Raw genomic sequence first — 27254 nt, 5'->3', positions numbered from 1 at the left:
AAAAAAAGAAAAGGAAAATACTCTAGTGTGTAAGACCCAGATTTAAAAGTCATATATACATCGCGAAATTATTTGATGGGGAAAAAAAATCTTTCTTCTCTGAGGTATATATGGAATATATGCGAATACACAGACGTAATATATCATCAATATTCAGCAATAGATAAGCAACCTTGAAGAACAATATTCTTGGTGATTTTATTATGTCACTATATAATAGGAGAAATCGCGCATATCAATATATCGCTAATATCTCATATATGTTGCTCCCTCTTTCTTTTGTACCTTAGCTTTATATCAACTCTATATAAATAAATGCTTTTGCTTCATCATTGTTTCTGATATATTTATTTTTGCTTTCATCTTGACTTTTTACATTCACTGTCATTCTGTTTTGAATGCTTTTGTAAATTCTAAGTAATAACCGACACTAAAAAAAAAAAAAAATAGAAGACATCCCTAAAATAGTATATTAATCAAAAATGAGTGCAAATAAAATGAATTTAATCACATATAATTTCTTAAAAGATTCAGTGACATAATTATAAACTGAACTAATTTTATTTTTCTTTATTTAAAAATATTGAAGAATCCAATAGGTACAACAGATGTCAGGTTTTTAGCAACCTCGGCATTCTCGTTTATCAGAAGCCAAATTGGATTTGGTTACGAACAAACTGGCATAGAATTTAAAACAATAAAAGAATTTTCCCATCCTATTCAGCGCGACACAGTTTCAGAGACGAATAGCTCAAGAATCTAGAGTAATGTTTCAAGAATAATTAGAGAGTAAGAGACTTAGAGTAATGTTTCAAGAATAATTTCAAAATGTTTATATTTGAATCAGAAAATCCATTGTTGTTGTTGTTTATAATGGCACTTGCCATGGACAAGCTTGCTGACGAAGTCAGCAATTTTAAGCCAAGAGAGCGTCTCTTGTTTTTAGTAGCGCCAACTAGGGCCAAGAGTACGTCTTAGCTACTCACACATCACATTCGCTTGCACAACCCCTTGTTACAGGGGGGCACATTCACACATCTCAGAGATAGAACAAATGAAGAACAACCATGCCCGAACCGGGACTCGAACCCAGGACGTCCAGGTCACGGGGAAGACGCGCTACCCCTATGCCAGGACGCCGGCAGAAAATCCATTCATTACCCAATCAGTGATCCAGTTTTTTGTATTAAAAAATCAAAAGATGGGCAATATTACAGTTCCAACATTTTGGTTCGATACAATGAAAATTATTGCCAAATGATATTCATTGTATCGCATTTTTAAACATGACTATGAATCCATTTGAACATCAGGCCTTATTATAACAGTAGTTTGCTTGATAAGAAAGGTCACAATCCAGGAAAAATAAATATTTATACAAAAATATCCCTTTATATGTTTTCAACCATTTTATTTCCTAAAGTGGAGAAGAATGAAAACTATTTGTTTCAAAAAACATCTTTACAACGCATTAAAACAATTCACAGTCGCTAACCATTTTTTAAAAATAATTATCCTTAATCATATTATACAAAAAATAGCCATTTTTTATAAGAATTCTTTAATATAATTTCATAGCAGAGTTTATGCTTCATTCCCGTTTCTTATTAAATATACTTAGTCGTAATTGCAAGTCTAAACAGAAATCACAAGACGAATTCCAAGCAACCTGTATTATGGAATGAAACTCTTGAAACAGTAGAGTTCTACATTGCAAAGTTAATCAAAATTGCTTGCTTTACAAATTTGTTTTTTTAATTAATTTATTTATTTAAATAAAAACTAAGAAAAAGACATCTTCACATTTTTTACGAATATTCTATGACAAAAGTATTTATTCTCATTCCAAAGAAAATTGCGAATCATGGCCATAGCTATGGACGCCACAAGTGCTCAGATTTTTATTTTCATACATAAGAATGCCATGCTTTATAATATAGAAAAGGAAACCAGCACTTGTATGCGACGTGCCTGACACTGGCGAACAGTTATTACGAAAGAACGATCTTCAGCATGACTCTTAACGTTTTTACTGAATCCACTGTGTGATCATTGGCGAATGTACTAAAAATTCCATTATGTATTTTCAAAAGGGATTTTTACCACTGAGTGGAAAAATAAATTTCCTATAGAGCTGCAATTTTTGACACAATATTAAATACCAAATTCCGTATTTTACGTCACTGCGTTTATGAGTTATCGCGTTTACATGCTCGTGAAACAATAAACCGATAAACGATCAACCCCTTGACGATTTGACTCCAATTTTGATACGAAACTTTCTTTTCGACATTCAACTTATATAACAAATTTTATCCATATAACTCTTTTTTTTATTTGTAGTTATCGTATTAATTTACATTCAGACAGCAGAATAGACACATTTTTTATGATTCGATTTTCAAAATTTGATTGAAATCAATAAATTTCACTTGCAATCTATATACCGAATTTCATTTATTTATCCCAAAGCGATTTTACGTTACCTGTTTACAGACAGACAGTCATATGTTTACTGACAGACACATATAATACCAAAAATGTATGTTACAAACTCAAAAGAGATCTGAAACAAGGAAATTCATCAAAATCTCGATTTGGGGGGGGGAGAGGTGTTTATAATACTCTCACTTGGCAAAAAATACAACAGAATATTTAATTATATTATAAATATTTTTCAAAATGTTTCCCTTCATTCAAAAGCAAACCGTAGGGATTGAAATTTACATAAAACTAATGTTATATGTATAGAAAAAAAGTTGAGAATCATTTCACTGATTCAAGTATGTACGCCATCAGAGCATACATCTGATGACAAGGCGCAGCATTTTCCTTAGATATGCATGCCTAAAATCAGAGTACATAAGACAATTACAAAACATAATCCAAATTCTTGGGAAACACAGCACTGACTAATAACAACAAAAAATTAGACCATTTTCCGTCTGAAAGCTGCCACTTTCTCTCAAAATATGCCGAGGGGGTTGAAAAAGCTCTCCACGAAAGGCAGGAGGGAAAAAAAGCAACATTTATCAAAGGGAGGGAGCCTTCCTAAGTACGATAGTTTTCTATTATATTTTTAGAAAAATCGATTTGATTTGTTCGCGAACGCTTCTCTCTCACTAAGACCTGATAAATGCGAGTGAAGGATCGCGTGTTTAGAAATAAACGAGAAAAAATATTCCATTTAGGAAGATCCCCGAAAAACAAGAAAGATACTACAGAATGTAAAAATATAGCTAGGCGGCGGGCATTCCTTTTCCTTCAGGCGTCCAGAAAAAATTCATTGCTTCATATGATATACAGATGTTACTTTTTCATAAAACTATTCCGCATTTCGAATTTTCGTAACCATCATTTCATGCAAAAACGTTCGATCTCTTCGTCACGCGATTGGCTTCTTATTCGTTGAAATATAATCTAACATTAAAGGCGATTGGTTACTTTGTTAAAATAGATTACTAGTATTCTTTAGTTTTCTGAGCTCATTAATATGTAAAAGCGAATTTCAATTCCAGCTTCCATATGCAAGAAAAACATCCGTTCAGTATCGCTACTTGATGCATAATGCACAAGAATGTATTGATTCCAGTTGTTTGAAAATTAAGCTATTACTAAGATATTAATTTGATTATGGCGTGCCTGAACGGAATCGTTACTTATCGTTATTTGAGCGCTGAAATTCGAAGTTAAAATTAATTAAAAAAATTTATTTCAATAAATTATTATAGAAAGGAAAAAAAATTATCGATTTTATGAAATATTATCGTGTATTTATTAAATAGAACCCTAATTATCCAGAAATGTGCTATTATAAAGAAAGTGATAAAAGTGATAAAAATATTTGCAAGAAGCAAAAGGAAAAAAAAAATCCATCTTCTAAATACATCTACAAACAAAATACAATTCAAATAAATAATAATAATAAAAATCGAGGGAACTTTTTTAGGAAGTCAGCAAGCACTTATGAATTTTAAACTATTCATTATGTGCGTACGTGTGTATGTGTGCGTGAGTGCGTGTGTGTGTTTTATTGTGCTGAATAAATACGCAAAGCAGCAGTTATCCAACTGAGCAATATGACACCTTTTGCTCAAAATGGTGAAAATTCGAGAATAAAAGAAATTTAGAATTCTCATTTATGATCTAATCACGCGATACAATCTGCAAATAAAAAACGATATTACAACTAGCACGGGGGTCTCTCCGAAACTCTCTCGCATATTCTCTAAAGAAGATGTTACTGTCTTCTACATTTCCGTATAAAATCGTAGATCTTGGGCAAGTTCGTGAAGGCTTTCGTTATATTATTTTCACAAACCCGCAGATGAGAGTTTTAAGATTCGAAATATAACAAAGGAAACCCGCATTCTTGTAATGTTAATTGCATGTCACTGACAATAAATCAGTTTATTACCATTCAACCTACGGTGGTTAATCGCTGGTATACTTACTGGATTAATATACAAATACCAGAAAATAAAATATGTATTTTGGCCCCTTTTTTCCCGATTAATTGAAACCAAGTTTTGACGCAGGAAAACAATTATAGTCACAAGATCATGCATCAAATTTAATTTCTTTCGTTACGTTTTTGAATTATCGCGTTTACACGCATGAGATATGCGGAGCCGAGAGGCGGTTAACCCTTCGGCAGATTTGATAAGAATTCGAATTTTAGCCTCTTAAATATGCATATTAAATTTTATTTTATTTAGTTCTTTCGTTTTGTAGTTATTGTGTTCACTTATATTCTGACAACCAGTGGGATTCAATGGATTTCGTTCAAAATTTGACAGAAGTCAGTAAATTAAATTTTAACTATCTAACTCGAAACGCTAATAGACAGACAAATTAAAAAATATATATATGTATTTTTCAGACTCAAGAAGGTCTGAAATTCTGAGATTCGGCAATATCTCAAGTTTTTTTTTTTTTTTTTTTTTTGAAAAAATACAATATTTCATTTTTGTATACTTTGTATTGAAAAAAAAAAAAAAGGACAAGTATTCAATCGCATTTTTTCTGGAAAGGTATGAAATTCGAATCTGTGGTGTAAAATATATGAAAGCACCATAATCTCCACTCTTAATTTTTAAATATATTAATAGAATTAGTGAATGTTTACACTATCTGTTCAGATAAAACTCCCAATTCAAGTTGATATACACGATTATGAGGTAACTAATATGATTGAATAGTTATCAATAAACAATTCTGAACTATCTAAACTATCAACTAATCTGAACTATGAAAAAAATCTGTAAATTTAAGATTTAATTCAATAAGGACATGTTAATAATAATAGATATAACATTTCAATCAATATTAATCGATCAATAATTCAATTTTTCGAATGTGAAAAAAAAAAACATTCTTGTCAAAACTTTTTTTTTTTTTTTTTTTTTTTTTTTTACATTTTACTATAAGACGAATAGATGGTGAAATCTAAACAAATGCATCATAGTTAGCTAACAATTCTAATTCCATCGTATTTAGAAAGGTCAGATATATTTAATACTAGCCGCCTTTGGCGACCAGCCAGTTCACCAATCTTAATGCACATTAAAATTTTAATAATTAAATATTTTATAGAACTCCCATTTTAATTGCTTCTTCATTAAAATATTTTAAAACTTCCAAATTTTAATAGTCATATAATTCACTCATAATAATATAAAGGCCTTCAGCCATAACATAATATGTATCTCTCTAATTTTCTATTAGCTCCCGTAGAATTTATGCTTTAAATTAAAGTGGAAATGATTAAACTGCAATAAATATAATAATATTTTTTTTTTTTACTGAAACGAAGCATTTTTTTTAAATATGTGTACTGAAAACAGAGTTGTTGAGTATTTAAACTTATGGGCACTAAAGAATATTTTTCTTAATTTATATAATATCTCAAAAAATTTTCAACAAAATTTCTCAGATTCATCATGAACAGATCGATTACTTAACAATGTTTAGTTTTAAATGATCAAACACTAAAAAAATAAACAAAACTGAAGCCTTACTCATTTTTCGGTGGGGAAATGAAAAAGATTTTTTTGGCGGGAAAGTTAGTTTTTAATTAATAATTAAAATTCTAATTAAAAATTCAAAAAAAGTGATCCCAGGTGCACATTCCCGACCTTCAAGGTATGCATGTGCCAAATTTGGTAGCTGTAGGTCGAACGGTCTGGCCTGTAGAGTGCCAACACACACACACACTCACATTGAGCTTTATATAAGTATAGATTAATTATATTTTTCAAATTTCGTTTAATTTAAATTGGATAAGTTAATAAGTTACCTCTAAATATGATAAAGATTTACTGTGCAAAGATAGAAAAAATATAGTTTCCTAGCAGTAAAAGAAACAAAATTACAAAACAGATCTAGAATAGAAGTATTAAAATAAATAAATCTGCATGCGCGTCAGCAATGAATTCATCACAAAAATTTTAGCTTTTTTTTATAGATAGAATGAAGAAATAATGTATGTAACTATTGCATATAAGAGTGCAAGAGTAATATCTAAGCAAGTAAAGATTAGCAGCTGATATACGCTTTAAATGTGTATTTCAAGATCAAAAAATTCTTCCCAGAAAAAAGATATATATATTTTGAAGCTTGAAAATCAATAGCATATCGTATAACGAACATAGTGCGTAATATTGTTGTATTTATTGATTATTAACATATTACAATTTTTTGAAATATGTTACTGTTTTTAAAACTATTTATTATTTTCACTTATGCTGAGGTAAAAGGCGATATAAAATAAATTCCGATTAATCTTGAATATGAATGATTCGACGACCATAGATAAGAGAATTCCGCCATCAATATTATCAAAATGTCCAAACCAGCGGAAGTAGTCAACCCAACATTTTTTTTTTTTTTTTTTTTTTTGCATACTTTCTAATAAAGATATTTTCCACCTTTTGCATAAAAGTGTGGCAATGGAAGCAAAATCATAAAATCCTTGTATGACACTGGCGAACGAAATATTGATCTTTTGACATAAATCTAGTGTTTCTACTGACTTTAGTGTGTATTTTTTTACAGATTAATCGCTGACATGCGGTTAATACACATGTGCCAGAAAACCGAATATTCACATTTGATGCCTCTTAACAGATCAATTGAAACTAAAATTTAATATATAATTAATTACAATAGTAGACTTAAGAATGTGTACCAATATCTATTTATTTAAATCATTATACGTTATGATACATGCATGCGAAAATACAGGCCTACATAGAATCAATACTTCCATAGATTATTATCCAAATAAAAATTGTGAAATCATCTTTTTTATTAAAAAAACAAAATACATAACAGTAAGAAAAGAAAAAAAAAGAGTATTTATAAAAATTAGATGTTCTAATTTTTATCTAAGAGATAACGGAATAAACAATTGTATCTATTCAGTCCTTATATTGAAAAACTCTCTACGATGTAGAATTTCAAACCATAAAATTGAAAGATTTTGTCTATTGTTGTCACCTTCCATTTATTATGTCAAACATTTCTACGTTTTGTAACTTTGAAAATTTAGGTCAAGTTTTAGAATACGAAACTTCTTAAAGAAATGTCTTCCTGAAATCAGTGCACTACAATTAAAGTATTTTAAAACAGAATACCGTGCAAACACATAATGAGTATCCAAAAACTTAAAGATATTTAGCCTTTTAAAAGGTCATTTTTTTCCAGTTATAGTATAGTAAAACATTTTTACGAATGAGACTGGCTTAAGAAAAGTGATTAATTTAACTTATCAGATAAATTTAATTTGATTAATTAATTTATTGTGTTAATTAATAATTAAGTAACAAATCAAGACACACCATTTTGTGTGAGACAAGGAACTGTAGCATCTAAGTTTCTGTCTTATTGAAAAATTTGTCAGAACTTAAGCCAATCTACGGAACTTCACTCATAGATTGATGAATTTGGTGGGAAGCATACTTCCCATTGCTTTACAAAGGGTTAAAAGGGAAATTAGGTTAAAGCTGGCTAAAAATTTTAAAAAAAATTAAAGATTCCAATATAAATATCTGCTATTCATTTATGGAACAAAAGTAATTAAAGAACAGCAAAAATAAACATTTCCGTGATAAATATATGAATTTAAAAGTTATCAAAAAATATTAAATATTTCGTCAAAAGAAACCCGTAACCAATCGTTTTTATTATGAATGAAACGAAACACACACACAAAAAAAATTCCGCATTACAAGGTTGAATGATTTAAAAAAGTATCAAAGCCAAATTTTTGTTATTCATTAGTGTAAATATAAAACAGCTGCATGAATTACAGAATGATTTCAACAAGTAATAACCTAGTTTGCATTATAAAAGAACCTATATTGGAATAAATCATATGAATAAAAAAAATTTTAAACGCTGAAGCAAAATCACGTATATGAATGCGAAGAGAGTAATGCTATGCGAACACCCCTGTTCTTTACGATTGCAGATGATCGTAGCAAAAGAAAAGAAAACAAATGCTATGATATAAATTATCGTGTTGACAATATTTTCTGAACGGCACCTTGGAAGCTTATCTTTCTCAAATCACAATAATTTCATCATTTTGATCAGCAGCCCGTGAGAGGACCTCGGAATTTGCTGAATTCTCGAAAGCACATCAAAAGAATAAATTTGCATCGGTGATGGGTGCCTCCATTTATTGCCGGCGCGTCAGCAGCGGGATGAAAACGCGATTTGAATTTCACGCGACCATTACAGAATGAATTCATTTTTCCCGACAACTCCTGCGCTCAGGACATCAGTTGAAAAAGATAGAAACGTAGGAAAATTTTTATTCTTCTAAACTCCCAACAAAAGAGATGAGTTATTCAAAAACGAAAGGAGGGGGGGGGAGAGAAAGAAAGTCACAGAAAAGAACTGAAAAAAAAATAACAATTGTCAAAAAAAAAAAAAAAAGGAACGCGTTTGTTATTTTCCGTTTTAACTCGGACAGAGGAAACAAATCTGGAAAATTTTATTTTCTGAGCACAATTCTGTCATCTCATTTAATCGCCGTCCCTTTTCATTTTTACAGCATGTAAAAGGAAATGAACTTATCATTCTACGGCATGAATCAATAGTACAAGCACTCGTCCATTGAAGAATATCCACGTATTTTAAGGAACATACTTCATTCTGAAAACACTTTGTAAAAATTCGATTTCATCAATAGAAGAAACCGCTCCCAGCAGTATTTTATATATCATAAGCAAGACCAGTAATAAAAGATGACATTTGCAGATTTTTGTTTCGATGGAGGATAAACAAGCAACCCGTCAATATTGCGAGAAAAAAATTAATTGTGACATCAATGCGGGATTTTAAAACATGTATACAATTTATACAGATTATTTATTGAGTTTCACTCCTTCTGTTGCAGACAAACAAAGAACTAAGATCATTTCGACTTTCAGATATCTGCCAAATGAATTTCTTTGTAAAGAATATTTGTGATATATATAAAGCATTTCAATAAATGCTTAATGATTTCAGTACATGATAAACGAATGTACCTATTTGCTGAAATATCAGAAATACGATAAAAACTGTCTCAATAAAGTAAGGTAATACGAAAGAAAACACACGATTAACTTATAAAATACAAATGGAAAGTTTAAAATACGTTCAAATAAATCAGATAATTGCATTAATATATATAAAAAACTCTACTACAAACAAAAAAAGTTTCTATCTCCGCATTGAAAGTAAAATCTCAGGAACACTTCAAAAGGAACGAATAAATATTTAGTAAAAGTATGTAATAAAACTGAAGCTTTCGTCCAGTTTTATCGAATAATATTAAATGCAATTGCAACAAATAATAGCGAGAAATAAATAAATAAAAAATAATAATAAAAATAAGAAATAAACATTCAGTTTTGAAACCGAATTTTTTTATTTCCTTCACCTTAAATTTAATTTAAAGTAGTAATTATCAAGTGTCCAAAAAAATTTTAAAATTCTGATTTTTTTTAAAAAAAATCTTGAGATTTAAAAAAAAAAAGATTTTAATATCATATAAGGCAACACATTTTTGCTATAGTATATAATGTCACAAAAAGGAATGTACAAATAAAATATACGAAAGATTTGCAAAACACAGTCAACAAGCGGATGTTAAACATTTTTAAAAAGTATTTTTAATGCTAGTAAAAATTAATTATGTTTTCGCTATAATATTGACTTTAAAATTAGCGAAACAAAAATATCCCGCCACTTTCATCTCTAATTTCGAAAGGAGCATGAAAAAAAAGAGGAAAGCATTGGAAGTTAGTAGAATATTGTCGAAGCTATGCAATCTCTTTTAGGTGCATTTAAAACTTTCTTTAGACTCTACAGAGCGGCAAGCTTCATACCACAAAGAGAATGAGCTTGGAGATTCTGCTATAGATTTACACGCCCAAGAAACAAATCCTGATAGATGGAGCATTATTCTAGATTATCCATTCTAGAGTATGAAAGATCTGATTAAGATATGATGCCACAAGGTGAACAGGCTGATAGGAACACTTTTGAATATGACAAAGGGCTTCCAACAAAAGAATTCAGCTTAGTTCAGTAGTTTAACGTCAATTTTAAGTGCTAGAACAGTATATACGGCGGTTCTTTCATGAAATGGGATCTCGAGCTTACGATCCTCCATTGACAAAGGAAGCACTTTTATACGACGAAATCGCAGTCTCGTATTAAAAGAGTAAAAGGAAGATTCAATAAGAAAAGGAATTAAAAATGCTTCACAACAGAAAAGATTAGATAGAAGGATTAAATATCAATGAATATTTTTAGAATACTTCAGATGTTTGGATCACAGAAATCGCTGCATTCTAAAGGTTAAAGAAATATTTTCCATTCAATAATTTGTGATCCAAATACATTTATATTCTTTGTATATGCCTTCTCAATATAAGAGGAAAAGAAGTGTGTAACTTATATTTGTTATTAGCATATACATACGTATATTTATTTATTAGCGCATACATTTATACATTTTATTCTATTACGATTCGCTTACATCGGAAATTCAATATAACGCAAACTTTACTGTCATTATAACCAACTTTACGACAAACGAATAAAATCGCAAAAGTTAATTTTAATCAACATTATGATAAATTTTAATGTGCGTATTGGGAAAAAATATCAGCAAGTACGCATTTTCGCTAATCTAGCTATTTCTACAAAAATTGGTACAGAAAATGCATTTAATCTTTCCTGTTTGCATTTTTTCAATACCATCAGACCTCTACACATTTTGTTTACCTTTGATAAGTTATGTTCTCCTCGAACAATGATATACTATCAAATCAGCTTCAATAAGAACAGATGACAGCTGCTTAATCAACTCCGTGACGTAATGGAGGGTGTGAGTGGCATTGATTTAGTGGCCATTCAATACAACGATCATTTTATGGCCAATAATCAGCATATCTGTAGACAGAATAATATGTAATAATTTCATGAATATGTAACATTCAAATGTAATTTAAGCAAACCCAATATCAAAGCAAAATGCCACAAAATGTAACCTAAATCGCATTTAGTAGGAACTTAACGAGCATAATAAATGTAATGAGGACAGAATATTCCGTGCACAAATCAACACAAATCTAAAATTCAAATCGAAATAATCCTTCGAATAAAATGGATGTTAAATTTAGGCTGGATGGATGCTATTTAAAGTTTCCGATCTAATAAGTACAAATTGGAGTGAAGAACGAGTTATATTTCTATATATGATTTTCGGAATACGAAAGCAAGGTTTCTAGGCGCCCTAAAACATCTCGTCATGCGTATCTTCTAAAATGTTTCCTGGAGACGGTGTAAGGCTCTCAGTTATTCGCTAAAAAGAAAACTGATTTTGATACAGATGAAGCAAAAAGGGAAAATTAGGAAGAAAGAATAAAGAAAGAGAAAGGAAAGAAAATTATCCCAACAGATACGTTTTGAAAGTAAGTTTACAACAATTCACTGCTATTGTTGTCACTATAATAACGCTTTTAGATTCTTACATTTACAACTAAAAATAGTTTTGCTGATATATTTTACTATTACAATAAATGCTACATTATAATAAAACAGAAAAATCTTAATTATTCCGTAATAAATATTGTTTAAAAATTTTAGGGCTACCAAATATTTAATTATCATACAAAAATTTATGGTGACATGATTTGTGCAAGAAATAGGCTTTTAAAAAACATTTTTGGCAATTTATAAAAGTATCTTTGAAATTAAACAATTATTCTAGAGGGAAAAGATTATTTATAAAAATAACAATTCACAATTTTTTTTATTTTGACATCTGTTTAATTACTTCTTTTTTCTAAATATTTTTAGTGATTCATGGAAACTATTGCGCAATTATAATAGTAATTCGGGAAGGAAAAGATTGTTTTATAAAAATAATAATTTCCAAATATTTTATTTTGGTATCTTATCAACTGCTTTAATTTTTTTTTCTAAATATTGTTGGTGATTTATAGAAACTTCTTTGCAAGAAAATAGTCATTTGAGACGCACCCTCCCAGTCTCGAATGATTACGACAACAATAACTTCCAAACATTTTATTCTTAAATCTGTTTAATTTATGCGTATTCTTCATTCCTTTCAGATTCTTGTCAACTCAGTTTTAACCTACAGATTTGTTAAAGAAATTATTGAATTTTTCTAATCTATAATAATAAAACGATTTCTCTCTTTCTATCTAATCTTTTGCAATTTAACTTCACTAAGAACAGATTTTCACATCTGACTTCTAACTCGACACATATTGGAACACATCACTCCAATTTAGTGTATTGGAGGTGCGACCTCAGTTGCAATGCAGTTAAGTTTCCGAGTGAGATTGATCATCTGCAACCGATTGTCAGGTTGTATGACGTCACGCTGTCCAACTTGATAGATATGGTACAAGGGGACGATGCCCGAGGAACGCAGCAAGAAAACTAAAGGAAGAAAGGGAAGAACTGTCCCTTTGGGAAACCCTCCTACATCCTTCTAATGAGATCTCTGCGGTTTTATATGTGACGGAGATTTATGTAGTTGACGTCCCTAGGCATTTCCACTTCTAGGCTAACCCATAGAAATTGCCCCTTTTGGAAGAATTTGAAGCCGTTATTTACTACCTTCAATTTCGACTCTTCCATTAAACTAAGCAGAGAAGACAGAGCAAGTTTATGACCAAACATCAAAGGAAATAACGTTAACTTGATTTCCGAAAACGGACTTTCGGAGGGAATTTATGGGATTAAGTTTATTCTGTGTTCCGTAAGAAAGAGAATTAAATTAACTGTCGAGGAAAAAGTAAAAAGGAAAAATTACAAAAGAAAGAATAGTAAATACTGAAATCAAAACAGAGAAAGAAAGAGCATAAATTCAATTTATAGATCGAAAGAAGTAAAACAGGTGCTTTTTTTTCGGCACGAAAATCTATGTTTTGTTAAAAGAACTAAATTCACGAAAAAGTAAACTGTAAGACAGTGAATAAATACAATTTTGCATTACGTAAAAATACTTTTTCCTGACAGTAGCGCAGTTTGCAAACGATGCCATTAGATCTAGCCTACAGTGTTTTCATCAGCCGATGAAATTCATTTTAATTACAAGAGTATCAAAAGTTACAAAATTACATGCACTGATATCAAATAATGCTTTCCAAAGTTAAAAAAAAAATAGAAAGAAATTGAAAGGAAAAGCTAAGTAAAAGATGAGTTCCTAAAATACTGATAATTTTTTTCCTAATTATAAAAATTTCAGCAATGATTTTCTTCATTTATTACATAATACCAGAGTGAATGTATTACAAAAAATACCTTTACTTAACTTGTACTTTGTCATAAATTACTTTGTCATAACTTGTTCTTATGTATAAAGATTTAATCAAAAGTGACTGTCGTATTATTTTAGGCGAATAAAAATCATTTTGTTATTTATGTTTACTTTTATAATAAGTGCAAATCAAAGGTGCAACATTCTCTGATCAAAGGTACAACATAGTGTTGTACCTTTGACCATTGTGTAAGTTTTTTTAAATAATTAAAAATGTTAAAATTGGAATACTTTTTAATGTATGCAATAAATTTAAAACCAAACAGTGTTAAGACCAGCATTTGCAAAAGAATTGTGAGCTTACATAGGAACACAATAAAAAATTGAAAAATTGAAAATCAAACACACAATACTCTACTACAATACTCACAAGTCACACAATACTCTACTTTAATGTGAGTCATATTTCATTTTCAAAGTGTCAGCAAAAGTTGGAAAGAACAAGAACCGTCTGTGATGCTGACATTAAATAATCATTATACAACACACGTCTAATCATAAAACCCAGGCACATTTCAAAATCATTGAAAATATTTATTGACATTGAATTTCTTCAAACATAAAAGCAGTCTTGTAGCGTGTAATAAAGTAATCCATAAAATTCAGGAAAAAAGGAATCAGTATTTTCTCCCTTTTTTACTACCCACAGAAATCAGGCAACCCCTCTATTATAATATTTTTTTTTCTTCTGCAAATTATGAAATTCCAATGAAAATTATTGGATTATCCACTGAATGCATGAAGCATTAATTGCAATTCAAAAAAGCATAAAAATGTACTTACTATAAAATACTACTTGTAGAGTAATGTATTCCAACATTTAAACTCATATTTATAACATATTTCATATTTCCGAAGTGCTATTATACGTTACAAAAGTATGGAAATATAACAATTTATCTGTCAATATAACCTTGTCTACAATGTTTATTAAGCACAGTCCGTTTGCTGCAATTTTAATCTTTTATTTAGCACAGAAAATCAAAACATTGAAAAGACAGAAGAGAACACTCATTTTATTGTAAAAATAGCAAACGGAAGCGTTACATTCGAAACTGAGGGGGCAAAAAAGGGAGGGAGGAGAAGGAGGGAATGGTCGAAGACTCTCAAACTTGTAGAACGATACGAGGAGGGCACGAAAGGTAATCCAGGTATCAAGGGGCCAAGTGGAAAAACAGACTCAATAACGCGATTCTGGGGCTATTTCCCCAGCTTCCTTAAGCCCAAGACATACGTCTTGCTGACACTTTCCTTTCGTTCTTACGCAGGATATACCACCATCTCCTCGGCAAAAATGCAGTCCTTAAGGAAGAGGAGATAGTGGCTGTTTGTTGGCAAAAATAAGAACTGGAGAGAAATAGTCGAAGCTATCTTGTCAGCGGGACTAGCAAGACGCATTTTTCAAGAGAGGCGTCGGCTTACTGGGGAAAAATAATAGAAGATGCATTAATAATGAAAAAAGCAGATATTGCAGCAGAAGCCTCGAGGAAGCAAACAGCGGATGGCAGGCGGCTACACATATTTTCATCTTCTTTTCATCACAAATAAAAGTCGGAGGGATTTTTTTTCTTAGAAGATAGTATGGTTGCGTATCGAAAATATCTCGAATCACAAACCAAATTAATAAAAATATTTAGTTTTTAGAAGCATTGTTTAATTCGCTACTTAAGCTGTAAAAGTATAGCATTAAATATGATAAAGTTTGTAATTTATTTAGTCTAAATTGAAAAAACGTGAATTGTTTTTATAATTTAAACAAAAAAAAAAAAAGAATTGAAACAGCTTTAAAATGAAAAAATAAATGAATTTATTCGAAAAATTATTTAGATTAGGAAAATATCTTTGAAACAATTACAATGGAAATAACTGATGAAATGAAGATGGCAAACAATAATTTAAAATTAAAATAAAACAAGATTCGTTTTGTGAAAAATAACACTTAGAATACAAGAGAGTGAAAAGCCTGAACAATAGAGTCATAATATTTCCTTATTCTCTATTCTTGATTTTTAATGCTCTCTAAAATTTATTTAACAAAAAAAAAAGTTCTAAAAAATGACTTCGGAACTCAACATAAGGTTTTGCTTAGTAAAATATAATGGATATACAGAAAGGGCAGTATTATTTCAAAGTTTTCGAGAGAAAAAAAATTACTAAATATTTTTGGAAAATAAGTATCGCTACTGTGAATTCAACTATAATTTTAAAGCCTTAAAAACTGTCTTACAAAATTTGAAATTTTAATAACAATATGTTCATTTAATATCAACACAACATTTTCATAGCATCTATATTTCAATCGTCATTCATAATATCAAAAGGCAGTACAAAACACGAGATACTCATGAAAAATAAATAAAAATGAAATATTGCATTTATTCGTAAAAATATTACAATGAAATGTAAATTAATTCAAAAGATTTCTGCAGCGGTTATTTCATTTAAAAATTAAAACTATAAAATGGAGTAGAAACAGAATTATGAATAATAATTCAAAAAATATATTTTCGATGCCTGCTCCAATTTAATACAATTTTTATAACGAAATTGAAAACGAAAATCAACTCAAAGTATATTTATTATAAGAGAAGTGGGATCTGGTTTTGCTACATTCCAATGTTTTAAGAATAAATTTAAATAAAATATACAAGCTAATTTTTCACAAATAATTGAATATATATATTCAATGTTCACTCATTCTTACAAAAATGTTATTATTTTTTTAAAGATTTATTTTTAAATTCATTTCATAACATAATTGTGTGCATAGTTTCGGTAGTTTTTTTTTTTTTCCTTTCATAATTAATCAATGAGAAAAGGATGCATTCAAAATATTTTTTAAACAATATTCAGCGACAGTGTATGTCCGTAAGTTTTCCATGGAACTCGAAAATGAATTGAACATTTTCAAAACCTGTCAAAAAATTTTGCTTAAAGGGGGGAAAAAATGGAAACGAACATAACTCATAAAGGAAACAGTATTTCCTTTATGAGTTCAAAATTTGAGCCAGCATACGAATATGTCTTTGAAAAAAAGTAATGAAGTTTAAATGCAAAGGGAAAGAAAAGGAAAAACGCGTCAAACACAGAAAAATTGAATTTTCGTTTCACTTATACTTTTCTTTATCTGTTGATAAAACATAGGAATTCTTCGCTAGCCGAACTTCTCGTATGTCTTAACACAATAAAACTGTTAAAAAATAAAAATACTCATTAAATACGTGAAAATAGAATTTTTTGAAGATTCTAACATTTTTTCTATTATTTTAACACAAAAAAAATTGTTTGAAAGATAAGATTAAAATAATTTTATTAAATGATATGTAATCAAATATTCTAATTTGACAACCATCAAATATCCAAAACTAACATTTCCGCTGATTTGTCATTTTTTAATACAATCATTTTTTAATTCAATATTAACGAAAATACGGAATCTTGATTTTTAAAAAATCTAAAATTCTCTACACGGCAATGAGAATTGTATGATATCTAAATTTGAATGAATTAAACAATTTATAAATACTTAATAGTGAAAATATTTAAATAATGCTTAATAACTAAGTATACGGAAACGGGCAAAATTTCTAAAGCTCTTTAATAATTATAAGGAGTATGAAAGCATATGAAGACAACGGATATTCGATTACCAAATCATACACATAATAACATAATGATTTAATTTCATAAAACCATTTAATACAAAAATACCAAATCGATAACAGTTTCAATGGCATATTATTTTTTATGATATAATCGACATCTTGAGTTTATTTTTAATTTGAGTCATGATAATTGTTCTAATTTTAGCTGCAAAGAAATGTATTCATTATTTTCCTTGACTTCCGTGTACGAAAAAAAAAATCATTAAATAAATAAAACTATATAAAGTTCATTAAGATACATGGCAAGATACATGTTAAATAAAAATTAATTATTGTTATAAGGATTTTATTAAAACTTCCATGATATTTAAAACAAAATCATTGCATATATACCTATTATGTTGCACAATTATAGTAATGTAATTTTGATTATAATATGTAGAAGAGTATTACAATTTTGAACTCTAGGAAAACGCTAAATTTCTTAAACTTATTTCATTTTTCTGTCATCGTGTTTACATACATACATACCGCATATCGGCACTTAATATTATTATTTACCTCGGACAGAGATTGGTATTTGACATTCATTAAAATATCGATATATAATTTTTTGACAAACGCAATACATTCTCTCCTCTTTTTTTTTTTTTTTAATTTACATATCACATATAAGAAAAAATTAAAATAAATAAATAAATAAAATAAATAAATAAAAATTAAGCTGGAGCTTGTATGTTGAATAATAACTCAAAATTACATTTTGAAAAGCATTGTCAATGTTTCTATTCTTGCGCATTGTTTTCAATCATGGAAACAGATTAGAGACAAATACTGATTTCGAATTCTCGTCTTCAAAATTACAGCCCAAAGTTGGCACTCGAAATCGTAATCATATTTTCATCAGACTCCTTCGATTGAACAGAATTAAATAACAACGTCTCTTCTCAGAAGCATTCCTGAAGAGCTTTCCAACACACGCGGAGGCAGCAAACAAGCGAAGCTATTAAAAGGCAAGGGACGATGGAAAAGTCTGAAATTGAATCGATTGACTGTAGGAATGAAGGAATTTTGTAGCGAAACTCCGATAAGAACCCCTGATTGGGCTAATATTGTCCCGGCATTTATTGTGTATGTGCAACGGCCAGGAAGTTTCTCTCTCTTCATTGTCGGCAATTCATCGATTTTAACGATTGTGAGGCAGCCGTGTTTAAGGGGCATCGTGGACGACAGAAAATGGGTCACAGTTCGATGGAATGACAGAAAGAAAGGCAGGGACGTTGACCGCGAACAAAACGCTCCCAGTCAATAATGCACAGAAGGAGGAAGTTCAATTTGGATTGAATTTTTTTTTTTTCAAACTCTGAACAAAACTTTGATTAATTATAGCTGTTAATTACGTCTTTTGCTTCTTGGTGGTGAAACTAATGACGTTTCACTGTCGATAAGTTAAAATTTAACCTTCAACTACTAGTTCAACTATAAAGTAAGAACTTATCATACTACTTCCTTCAAAACTTTTTTTAAGATAAATTTTTAAGATTTTTTTTAAAACTTGGCATCCGAAACAAAGTTATTTCATACAAGGAATGAGATCACGATACATTTTTTAGTTTCTCCATAATCAATATTTATCAAACTTTTTTAACATGCGTTTTTAGGATTTTTTAAAACTTGATATCCGAAAAGAAAATCTCTTCTCACAAGGAATGAGATCACGACACATTTTTTAGTTTCACCATAACCAATATTTATAATTCGAAACAGTAACTGGATTTAAAACAAATCATACAGCTTGGAAAATATATATTTTTTAAGTTTTATATTTTTAAGTTTTCATGTTATTTACGTGTAATGAATGTTTAATTTTAGATTGCAAAAGTCTTATTAAGATAAAGGATTAAATATCTAGTTATAAAATGAGAAGTTAAATATGCTCTTTATTAGTTATTATTTAGTACAATCTGCTTCTTTGAGACTTAAGCAAACTGAAAGCAATAGTATGTTTTTCTTTTTATAAATATATGATTCTGCAAAAATAATATTTTCAGTATTGAAATAAAGAAAAGTTTAATCTCAAAAAGTTATAAGTAAAATGAAAGTCTGAGCTAATATCTAAATCATTATTCTCCAATGGTTGCTTACCAAATATATAAATCAAGTTCATTCACCAAATCAATAATAAATATTATATATCAAAATATAATAAATTTAATATAATAGACTTTTAAAAGTATAATATGTGAATTGTAGTAAATAAATAGTAGTGAATCCATTGAAAATTTTTAAAAAACATTACATAAAAGACAAGTGACAAGATCAATATGTTAATAATTTAAACAACGTAAGTGATGATTTTATAATCTCTTATACATTAACTGCACTAAGCACAATCGGTTCATGATTTTTAAAAAAAGCTGCAAAAAAGAATAAGACTCAAAGAAAACAAATTTTATAAATAAGGAAACACACACACACAAAATTAAACACATCACAATATTATATTATATATTAAAAAATGCTAAATATATACATATGTAAATTATGATTAAAACATCGCAGAGAAACATTTCGATATGCAAGATGAAATAACAAAAATTATTAAAAGAAAGGATGAAGACAAATTTTGACATCACCAAATGACAAAAAGAAGCACCGAATAATAATAATAAAAGTTTAAATTCATAAATAGTGATAATGACGTAAAATATTTGCAAATCAAACAATTTTAATTGTATTTTTTACTCAGAGCAAAACGATAATATAAAATGTACATTATTACGATTAATTCAATGTGGACTGATATAGAGAGAAGTCACACTATGTGAAAGACGACATTTTTTTACTTAGATGATATCTATCCTGCCCATTTTGCATATTTTGAATAGAAACTATTCAAATCATTAAAATATTATTAAAACAACTTTCCTAATAAAACCTTTTTCTTTAATTTATATGAAAGATGAAGTTATTGATCCTTCTTTCTTTTGGCGTTCTTAATGTTCCGAATAAACAACTTTCGATATCGGTAATTATTAAAAATTGGACATTTTAAGCCACGTTATACACATATTTCTAAGTAGAAATCATAAGGATAATTTGTACTGGCTTGAAAATTATAAACAAACAAATCAAAATAATCCAGCTGAAACAAGAAAATAAACTGATTGATTTATTCTTGGGTTTATTTACACACTAAGCAAGATTAATTCAATCGTATTTTACCATTTCTTTCTTCCAATGAATTTCAGTTATCCTCGCATTTAAAAAAAAAAGTTTTCACTTATGAAGCAATGAATATTAACATTATGTATAGATAAAAAAGCTCTCATATGTTATCGACAGACTCTGAAAAAGTCAGACTAATTTGACGAAGTGTCAGTCCCTTGGTTTCTGGTAGAATAAAATAACCGAAAAGTGCACTCAAGAACGAAAAAAATGAATAAGTCCAAAACAGTCCATAGAGACCGAAAAATGTTCGCATATCTTCAAAAAGTTTTGTTGCGATGAATGCAAATAATGAACACAATAATGCAGCCATAGCAATAATTGTACTCCTAAAACGAATGGGGGACATTTCAGGTGCCATAACAAAAGGAATTGGTCCAACACCTAATGAAAATGAAAGCACAAATATGATTAAGCTCAAAAGGGGTATCCAACCATATACATGCAAATTCATTAAAATTCCACTGAATTTGAACACGTATATGTATGTAGCAAGAATGAAGAGAGAAATAGTCATGCAAGTCCCTGAAATTATATACAGTCGTTTACGTCCAGATTTGTCCATTAAAATACTACCTAACAGAGTCCCAATAACTTGAACAGCTGCAACGATAGTAGACGACGTGTTAGGGGTAACAGCACTACCGATGTTAGTAAAAATTTCAATTGTGTACGACATGACAACATTAATGCCGGATGCTTGCTGAAAAAACACCAAACAAACCGCAATAAGAGCAGGTTTGTAGAAGGTTGGATGAAGCAGTTCTCTGAGAGAAAAGTTGTTATTTTTGGATTCGTTCAAATTATCTGAAATATCTTGAAGTTCCTTCTTTAAATCTGCATTTTTTCCTTTCAGGAATGCTATACCCTTCAGAGCCTCATGAGTTCTGGATTCTCGCATCAGCCAGGTGGGAGACTCGGGCATAATTACAATAAGACAAAGCGCAATAGTTGTTAAACATGCGCCAACAATTGCAAGCCATGACCATCTCATAGTAGTGCCCACGGAAATGATCAAAAATACGCCAATGCTGTAAGCAAGTTGAAAGCCTGAAGTTAAGAAACCTCTAATTTCGGTAGGAGCAATTTCTACAATGTAAGCGGGAACGGCTACACAGCATATTCCAGCACTAAGCCCACACGTCAGTCGTCCAATGTAAATAACTGGTATTGTAGGAGCATAAGCAATAGCTAGCCAGCTGGATATATATGAAGATGAAGCGAAGACAAGTGTTGCTTTTCGGCCAATCTTGTGAGTTATATAACCTGAAAAATAATAAAAAATATATATATATTTCATAAATAATTGAAGATTTAGAAGAAAGGATATATTTATTAAGAAAAAAAAGTTTAATAAAAAAATTCTTTATAATTTATAAATATATTCATATGTCCAAATAATAAACTTAATCTAAGAATATAAAAATTGCAAAAAAAAAATTAATTAAAAAAGTTTAAAAATAGTCATTAATTATTATACAATTTTTTATTTACTTTTTTTCTATTTTTTTTTTAATTAAATAACTATCCGGCAGCCTAAGAGGGAAGAAATCAAATTTCATATTAATTAATTACTAACAGAGAATTCTGAAAATATTAAAGTAGCATATTGTCATCTAGAAACACAAATACACAAAAATTTAGTCGTTTAACACATTAGGAAGAGAGTGAAAAATCGATTGCAAAATTATCCAATCTATAAATGGGAAACAAGCCAGTTTATTTAAAAGTGCTTAAAAATGATTTCAAGAGGATTTTACCATACTTTAAAATAATTGTTAAGTATATTAAATGAAGTAAATATAACAAGACTACGAAAATTCTGCTAGCATTCAGAGAGTAAATGTTGAAAAACTTATGAAGTAACACTTCCCTCTTCTATATTAGTTCCATTTGTTTCCTGAAAAGATTTGAATATGTTTTTGCAATAGATGAATCCACTGCATTTCACATACTAAATTCCTTTTAAAATATCATTTCAAGAGAGAAAGCAGAAAATTTATTATAATCACATAAATATAATTATTCAATTTTCGTCTCAATTTCATTTTATTTTGCAATCTGAAATTCATTAGTGGATAGGAGATAATTTTTCCTTCAAACACTGCAAGCTTCAAGTGCAAATATTTAGTTTTATATTTTATATAATAAGGACTAATCCATACATGTGCGCGTTTAAAATGGAAATAGACCATCACCCTTTGTTATTTCATAAATAGTAAGATTTTTAAAAAATTCATGAAAGATTTTTATTAAATATTTTAGGAACTTTTTGTAATATTTTATTTCTTTATCCTTTTAAAACAAATTTCAAAACTGGATACTGCAAGAAAATTCTTCTTCAAACGCAATCGATCGCTAACTCTTGGCTTACAAATCGAAACTACTGTTTTCGATAAAAGGGGCAACTAGCAAAAAAGTATATTTTATGCTCTACTTCAATGATGCTATAAAATCGAAATAAATGCTACCAATAAAATGTAATCATAATCTGTAATTTGACGATGGAAACTGCTTAAGGGCAAAAAAAGTTATCAGATACAGTTTCCTTTTGTATTAAATGTTGTTTCATGTTTGCTTATAATTAAACTAATTAGATATTTTACAAGAGCAACGACTTCTATTTAAAATTCTATGACATTTAAATTAGCTTTATAGATGATTTTCAGAGGACATCATCAAATGCGCAGAAACTTTTTATATTATTTTTACTCGATCTACTTATTAATGACAAGATAAAATACGCATATTGTTCGTTTAAAAATCTCCACTATCTCTTTTGACATTTTTCCTCAAAATCAGGTAAACGAAGTAGTAAAAAATGTTTACCAATACATTCATTTCACCTATATTTGCAAAGAAAATATAACTGATATTTTTAAAACCGCAAATTTACACATAGTATTATTAACATACATTTATGAAACAAAATGAATTAGTAAAATTTAATTTATATTCAATGTTTTCATTGGCCATATACTAAAAATGTAGTTTAAAGGCTTCTGAGAGCAATATTACATGTTTCTTCACAACAATAATTTTGGATACATCATCTAAGTCGGGGGGGGGCAATTAAATAGCATTTAACTAAATGCTATTCCAGAATTATTCATAATTTTGGTGTAGGTCATTATATATATAATAGATTGAAAATATAGCTATAAATTGCACACTGTTCTTTTTAATAATCTGATATACAACTTTTAGATAATTTTATACCGTAAAAGGCTGTTACTCGCTGAATAAAATGAGCAGATTTCCAGATTTCTTTTGAGCTTTTACGGATTTTCGGAGACGGATTTTCTTTCAGTTTTTTGTTGTTGTTATTTGTTTGCCATTTTGAATTTAATTATTTTATTTGAATTTGAAACTTGTGCGTTTATTTGCTGTGTGTGCTCAATTTTGCGGATTAAGCACAGTTGCTGCATTACATAATTCTAGTAATTATCGGGTTTTACTATACTGCCAAATAAAGTGCAAACATATCCTCCTCATCCATCAACTTCCTTTTATTTTGGTGAAATTAGCATCCCTTGAACACACAAAAGCATGAAATATTTCCGCATATGAAAATCAATAATAGTAACAGAGGTTTCGGATTATAATAGAATTACTAAAAAAAAAAAAAAAAAATTAGTCACCTAAAATCACCCAATGCTCAAATCATTTCAGCAAGGTTGAAATTGTTTGTAATATAAATAAATAACATCACGATAATGCGCCAGAATATAATTGAAGATTTGAAATCTCGATTTATACGCAAATCTAAGTAATTCTGATTGATTCATTATTTAGGATAAATAATAAAATTGTTTATTTAGAAGTTACTTTACGAAAAATACCAAGCATTAAGATGATAAAACGCATTCCAAGTGGCTGTAATATTATATAATCTGTGGAATCGAAAGCCTTCTAGTTTCGTTTCAGCCATAAATCGAAATACAAAAGATACAAAATGCATGAAAATGAATAAAATATTCAAATGATTGTGTTATGCGATTTTGATGTGAAGAGAGAGATGAAAAATACTTTTTTTAATAAAATGATATATTTTACCATATTCTGCAACTAGTTCACCAATTCATATAAGAAATTTACTGTATGTATTCTTTTTAATATTTTTATTTAACGTTTCAGTATTGTAAAGATGGGATTTTGAAATTGATTTTTTTAGCTACTTACCAATATGCTACAAGACCGAAATTTTGTAAAATGACAATATTATATTTTATTAATTTCTGTACTTAACGATCAGTTAATCATTAATAAAATTAAGTTTTGATTTTTCATCAGTGGTGTCAATTGGTAGCGGAATTTGAAAAACAAATATATCTCAAACTTACAAAAGAGAATGAATAAAACATTCCAATTAACAACAATTAAACAATATACACTAAATAAAATTCTTAAAAATTTTGCTGATAGTTCAGTATTTACTAAAAAAGGTATGTAATAGTTTTATAAAATATTTTGTTTTTCAATTAGATACTGAATAAAATCTGAGTGAAAACTACTAAAAACAACTCAAGATGACAACATGACTTAATAGGTCATATATCATTATTATTTCAAAAATTATTATATAATATCTATTGATTATATTCTAGATATAATCGGAATTTCATAAATTAAAAATCTAGTAGTAAATGGAAACGGAGGAAATTTAGCAGCAATAGAAAAGTACTAATAAATCCATGCAAAGGTATAAAGACGCAGTCAGCATTAAAAAAGTCATTAGCAATCAAAAACAAATTAAGATTTCATAATTATTTTAATACAGCTAGCAATGTCTAAAATTAAGTCAAATGAGAAAAATGCCACTTACCAGAGAAAAAGTTTCCAACTAATCCAGAAATTTGAGGCAAACTGGCGATCCACGTGATTTCATCGGGAGTTATATCTTGGAATCGGCTACCGGGGAGTTTCATGTCCACAGTAGCAGCAGAAGAGTAAGAATTTACCATGCCCATTACAACAATGTACAAAAGAGCTGATATGGCGGCAATGTGAGTGTTCCTTAGATTCACAAACGGTATAAGAGGTAGCTCATCCATGTTTTCGTTTGTGACAGCGTTCTTTAATTTTTCAGAGAGCGATGGCATTTTAAAACATGGAATGAAACAAATATGAAAAACAATCAAGCTTAAATGTCAAATTTCCAAAGCACTGCCCCAGTTAGGATATGAAAAGCAATAAGAAATAAGTCATGTCTTAACACATGAAGACTCAAATAAAAGCATTAGTCAAAACTCCGAATCCCACTTACAGCGAAAGTATGATGTCTACTCTACATCAAATAAAAAATGACAGATATGGAGTTAATAGCTTATCTTTCGAAATTTACGACTGTTCAAGATCAGATATGAAGGTCAAGAATATAATCATTCTATTGTCCAAAACAAGTGCTAAAAAAGTGCCAACATGGAAAAAACACACATGGCAGGAAGAATTACAATGATAAGAGGTTATCTTTAAAGCGATCGAAACAATAAAGCATACAAGGACTGAAAAAATCAGTGATAAATTCAAAAATTTACTCGTGACGAAGGTATTACAGAAACATCAGATTAAAATTTTCTTTCGCAGATTATGCAATCTAATTTCTATTTTCATAAAATATTGCACACTGATATTAAGTGCATAAAAAAATGCGTTGTTCCGATAGTTAAACTTTTACATAACCTTCAAAAGCATTATCAGCTTTACTTTAATAAAAAAAAAATATCAGATACACAAAAAAATGTGACCATATTTTTCGTGACCATACTTATTAAATTTCTTGATGAACAGAACATTTTACTATTCAAGTATCATTTTAAAAGATGAATAGCGAAGAAGGTTAAATAATTTAAAGGGAATTATTTAAAGTTATAAAGAGAAAAAAAAAAAAAAAAACTTAAAACAGCGAGTGCAATGAAAACATGTTTTGTAGCAAAGATGAATATTCATTACTAATTGCTTGTGTGTTTTTATTCTTAATGAAGATTTTTTCAGTTGCTATTTAAATAGTAAAACAACAATAACATATAATTGGTTCATTTAATCAATTCAGTAAAACGTCCATTTTCTTTTTTTTTCCGGGGGGGGGGGTGATACAGGATTTAAAACCATTTTTCTACGTAACATCTCTTATAACAAAATATTATTTAATGAATTATTCAATACAAGTAATGAATAATGTATTATTGCACCAACATACTAATAAATTGATATTTTTATTAACATTTCTTTATTCTATATTAATTCTTAATTTAAACAATTGAAAACGTTATTACCATCCTTATAATAAATTACGTATAAGATTCTTAAGGACAATCAGCAAATATTTTTTTTTTTTACATTTTTATGTGTTAAATACATAAATTTAAAATAGTCTGTATGTCAATCATATCGATGGTTCAATTTCATTCACCAAAGAAAAAAAAAGTTTTTGAAATATATATTTTTAGAATAACAGTAAACTTCTTCAACATGAGCTTTTATTTCACTTGATTTGTTTCATGTTATTAAAGATGGAATTTTGAAATTGTGTATATTCATTATTTATGATCTATGCATGCTATTTT

At 28.9% G+C, this 27254-nt stretch overlaps 2 protein-coding genes across 4 annotated transcripts in view; both read right to left on the bottom strand.

Moving 5' to 3' along the window:
* The window catches only part of LOC129989279 (uncharacterized), a 354012-nt gene that overhangs the window by 118048 nt on the left and 208710 nt on the right, over positions 1 to 27254 (bottom strand). The gene's annotated exons all lie outside the window — the stretch shown is intronic.
* Positions 19901 to 26066, bottom strand: LOC129989294 (facilitated trehalose transporter Tret1-like). Its single transcript, XM_056097735.1, has 2 exons — positions 25514 to 26066; positions 19901 to 21954 (listed from the first exon to the last, which is right to left on the bottom strand). The coding sequence occupies exons 1-2, from the start codon at positions 25788 to 25790 to the stop codon at positions 20789 to 20791; spliced, it is 1443 nt and encodes a 480-aa protein (XP_055953710.1). The 5' UTR covers positions 25791 to 26066; the 3' UTR covers positions 19901 to 20788.

The sequence above is a fragment of the Argiope bruennichi genome, chromosome 2 (genome assembly GCF_947563725.1).
Source record: "Argiope bruennichi chromosome 2, qqArgBrue1.1, whole genome shotgun sequence".
Taxonomy (NCBI): domain Eukaryota; kingdom Metazoa; phylum Arthropoda; class Arachnida; order Araneae; family Araneidae; genus Argiope; species Argiope bruennichi.
This window is presented reverse-complemented; position numbering and strand designations above follow the sequence as displayed.

Coding starts and splice junctions, on each gene's coding strand:
- LOC129989294 (XM_056097735.1), bottom strand. CDS start 25,790: ATGCCATCGCTCTCTGAAAAATTAAAGAACGCTGTCACAAACGAAAAC. Junction 21,955..25,513: donor AGTTGGAAACTTTTTCTCTG/GTAAGTGGCATT, acceptor ATTATTTTTCAG/GTTATATAACTCACAAGATT.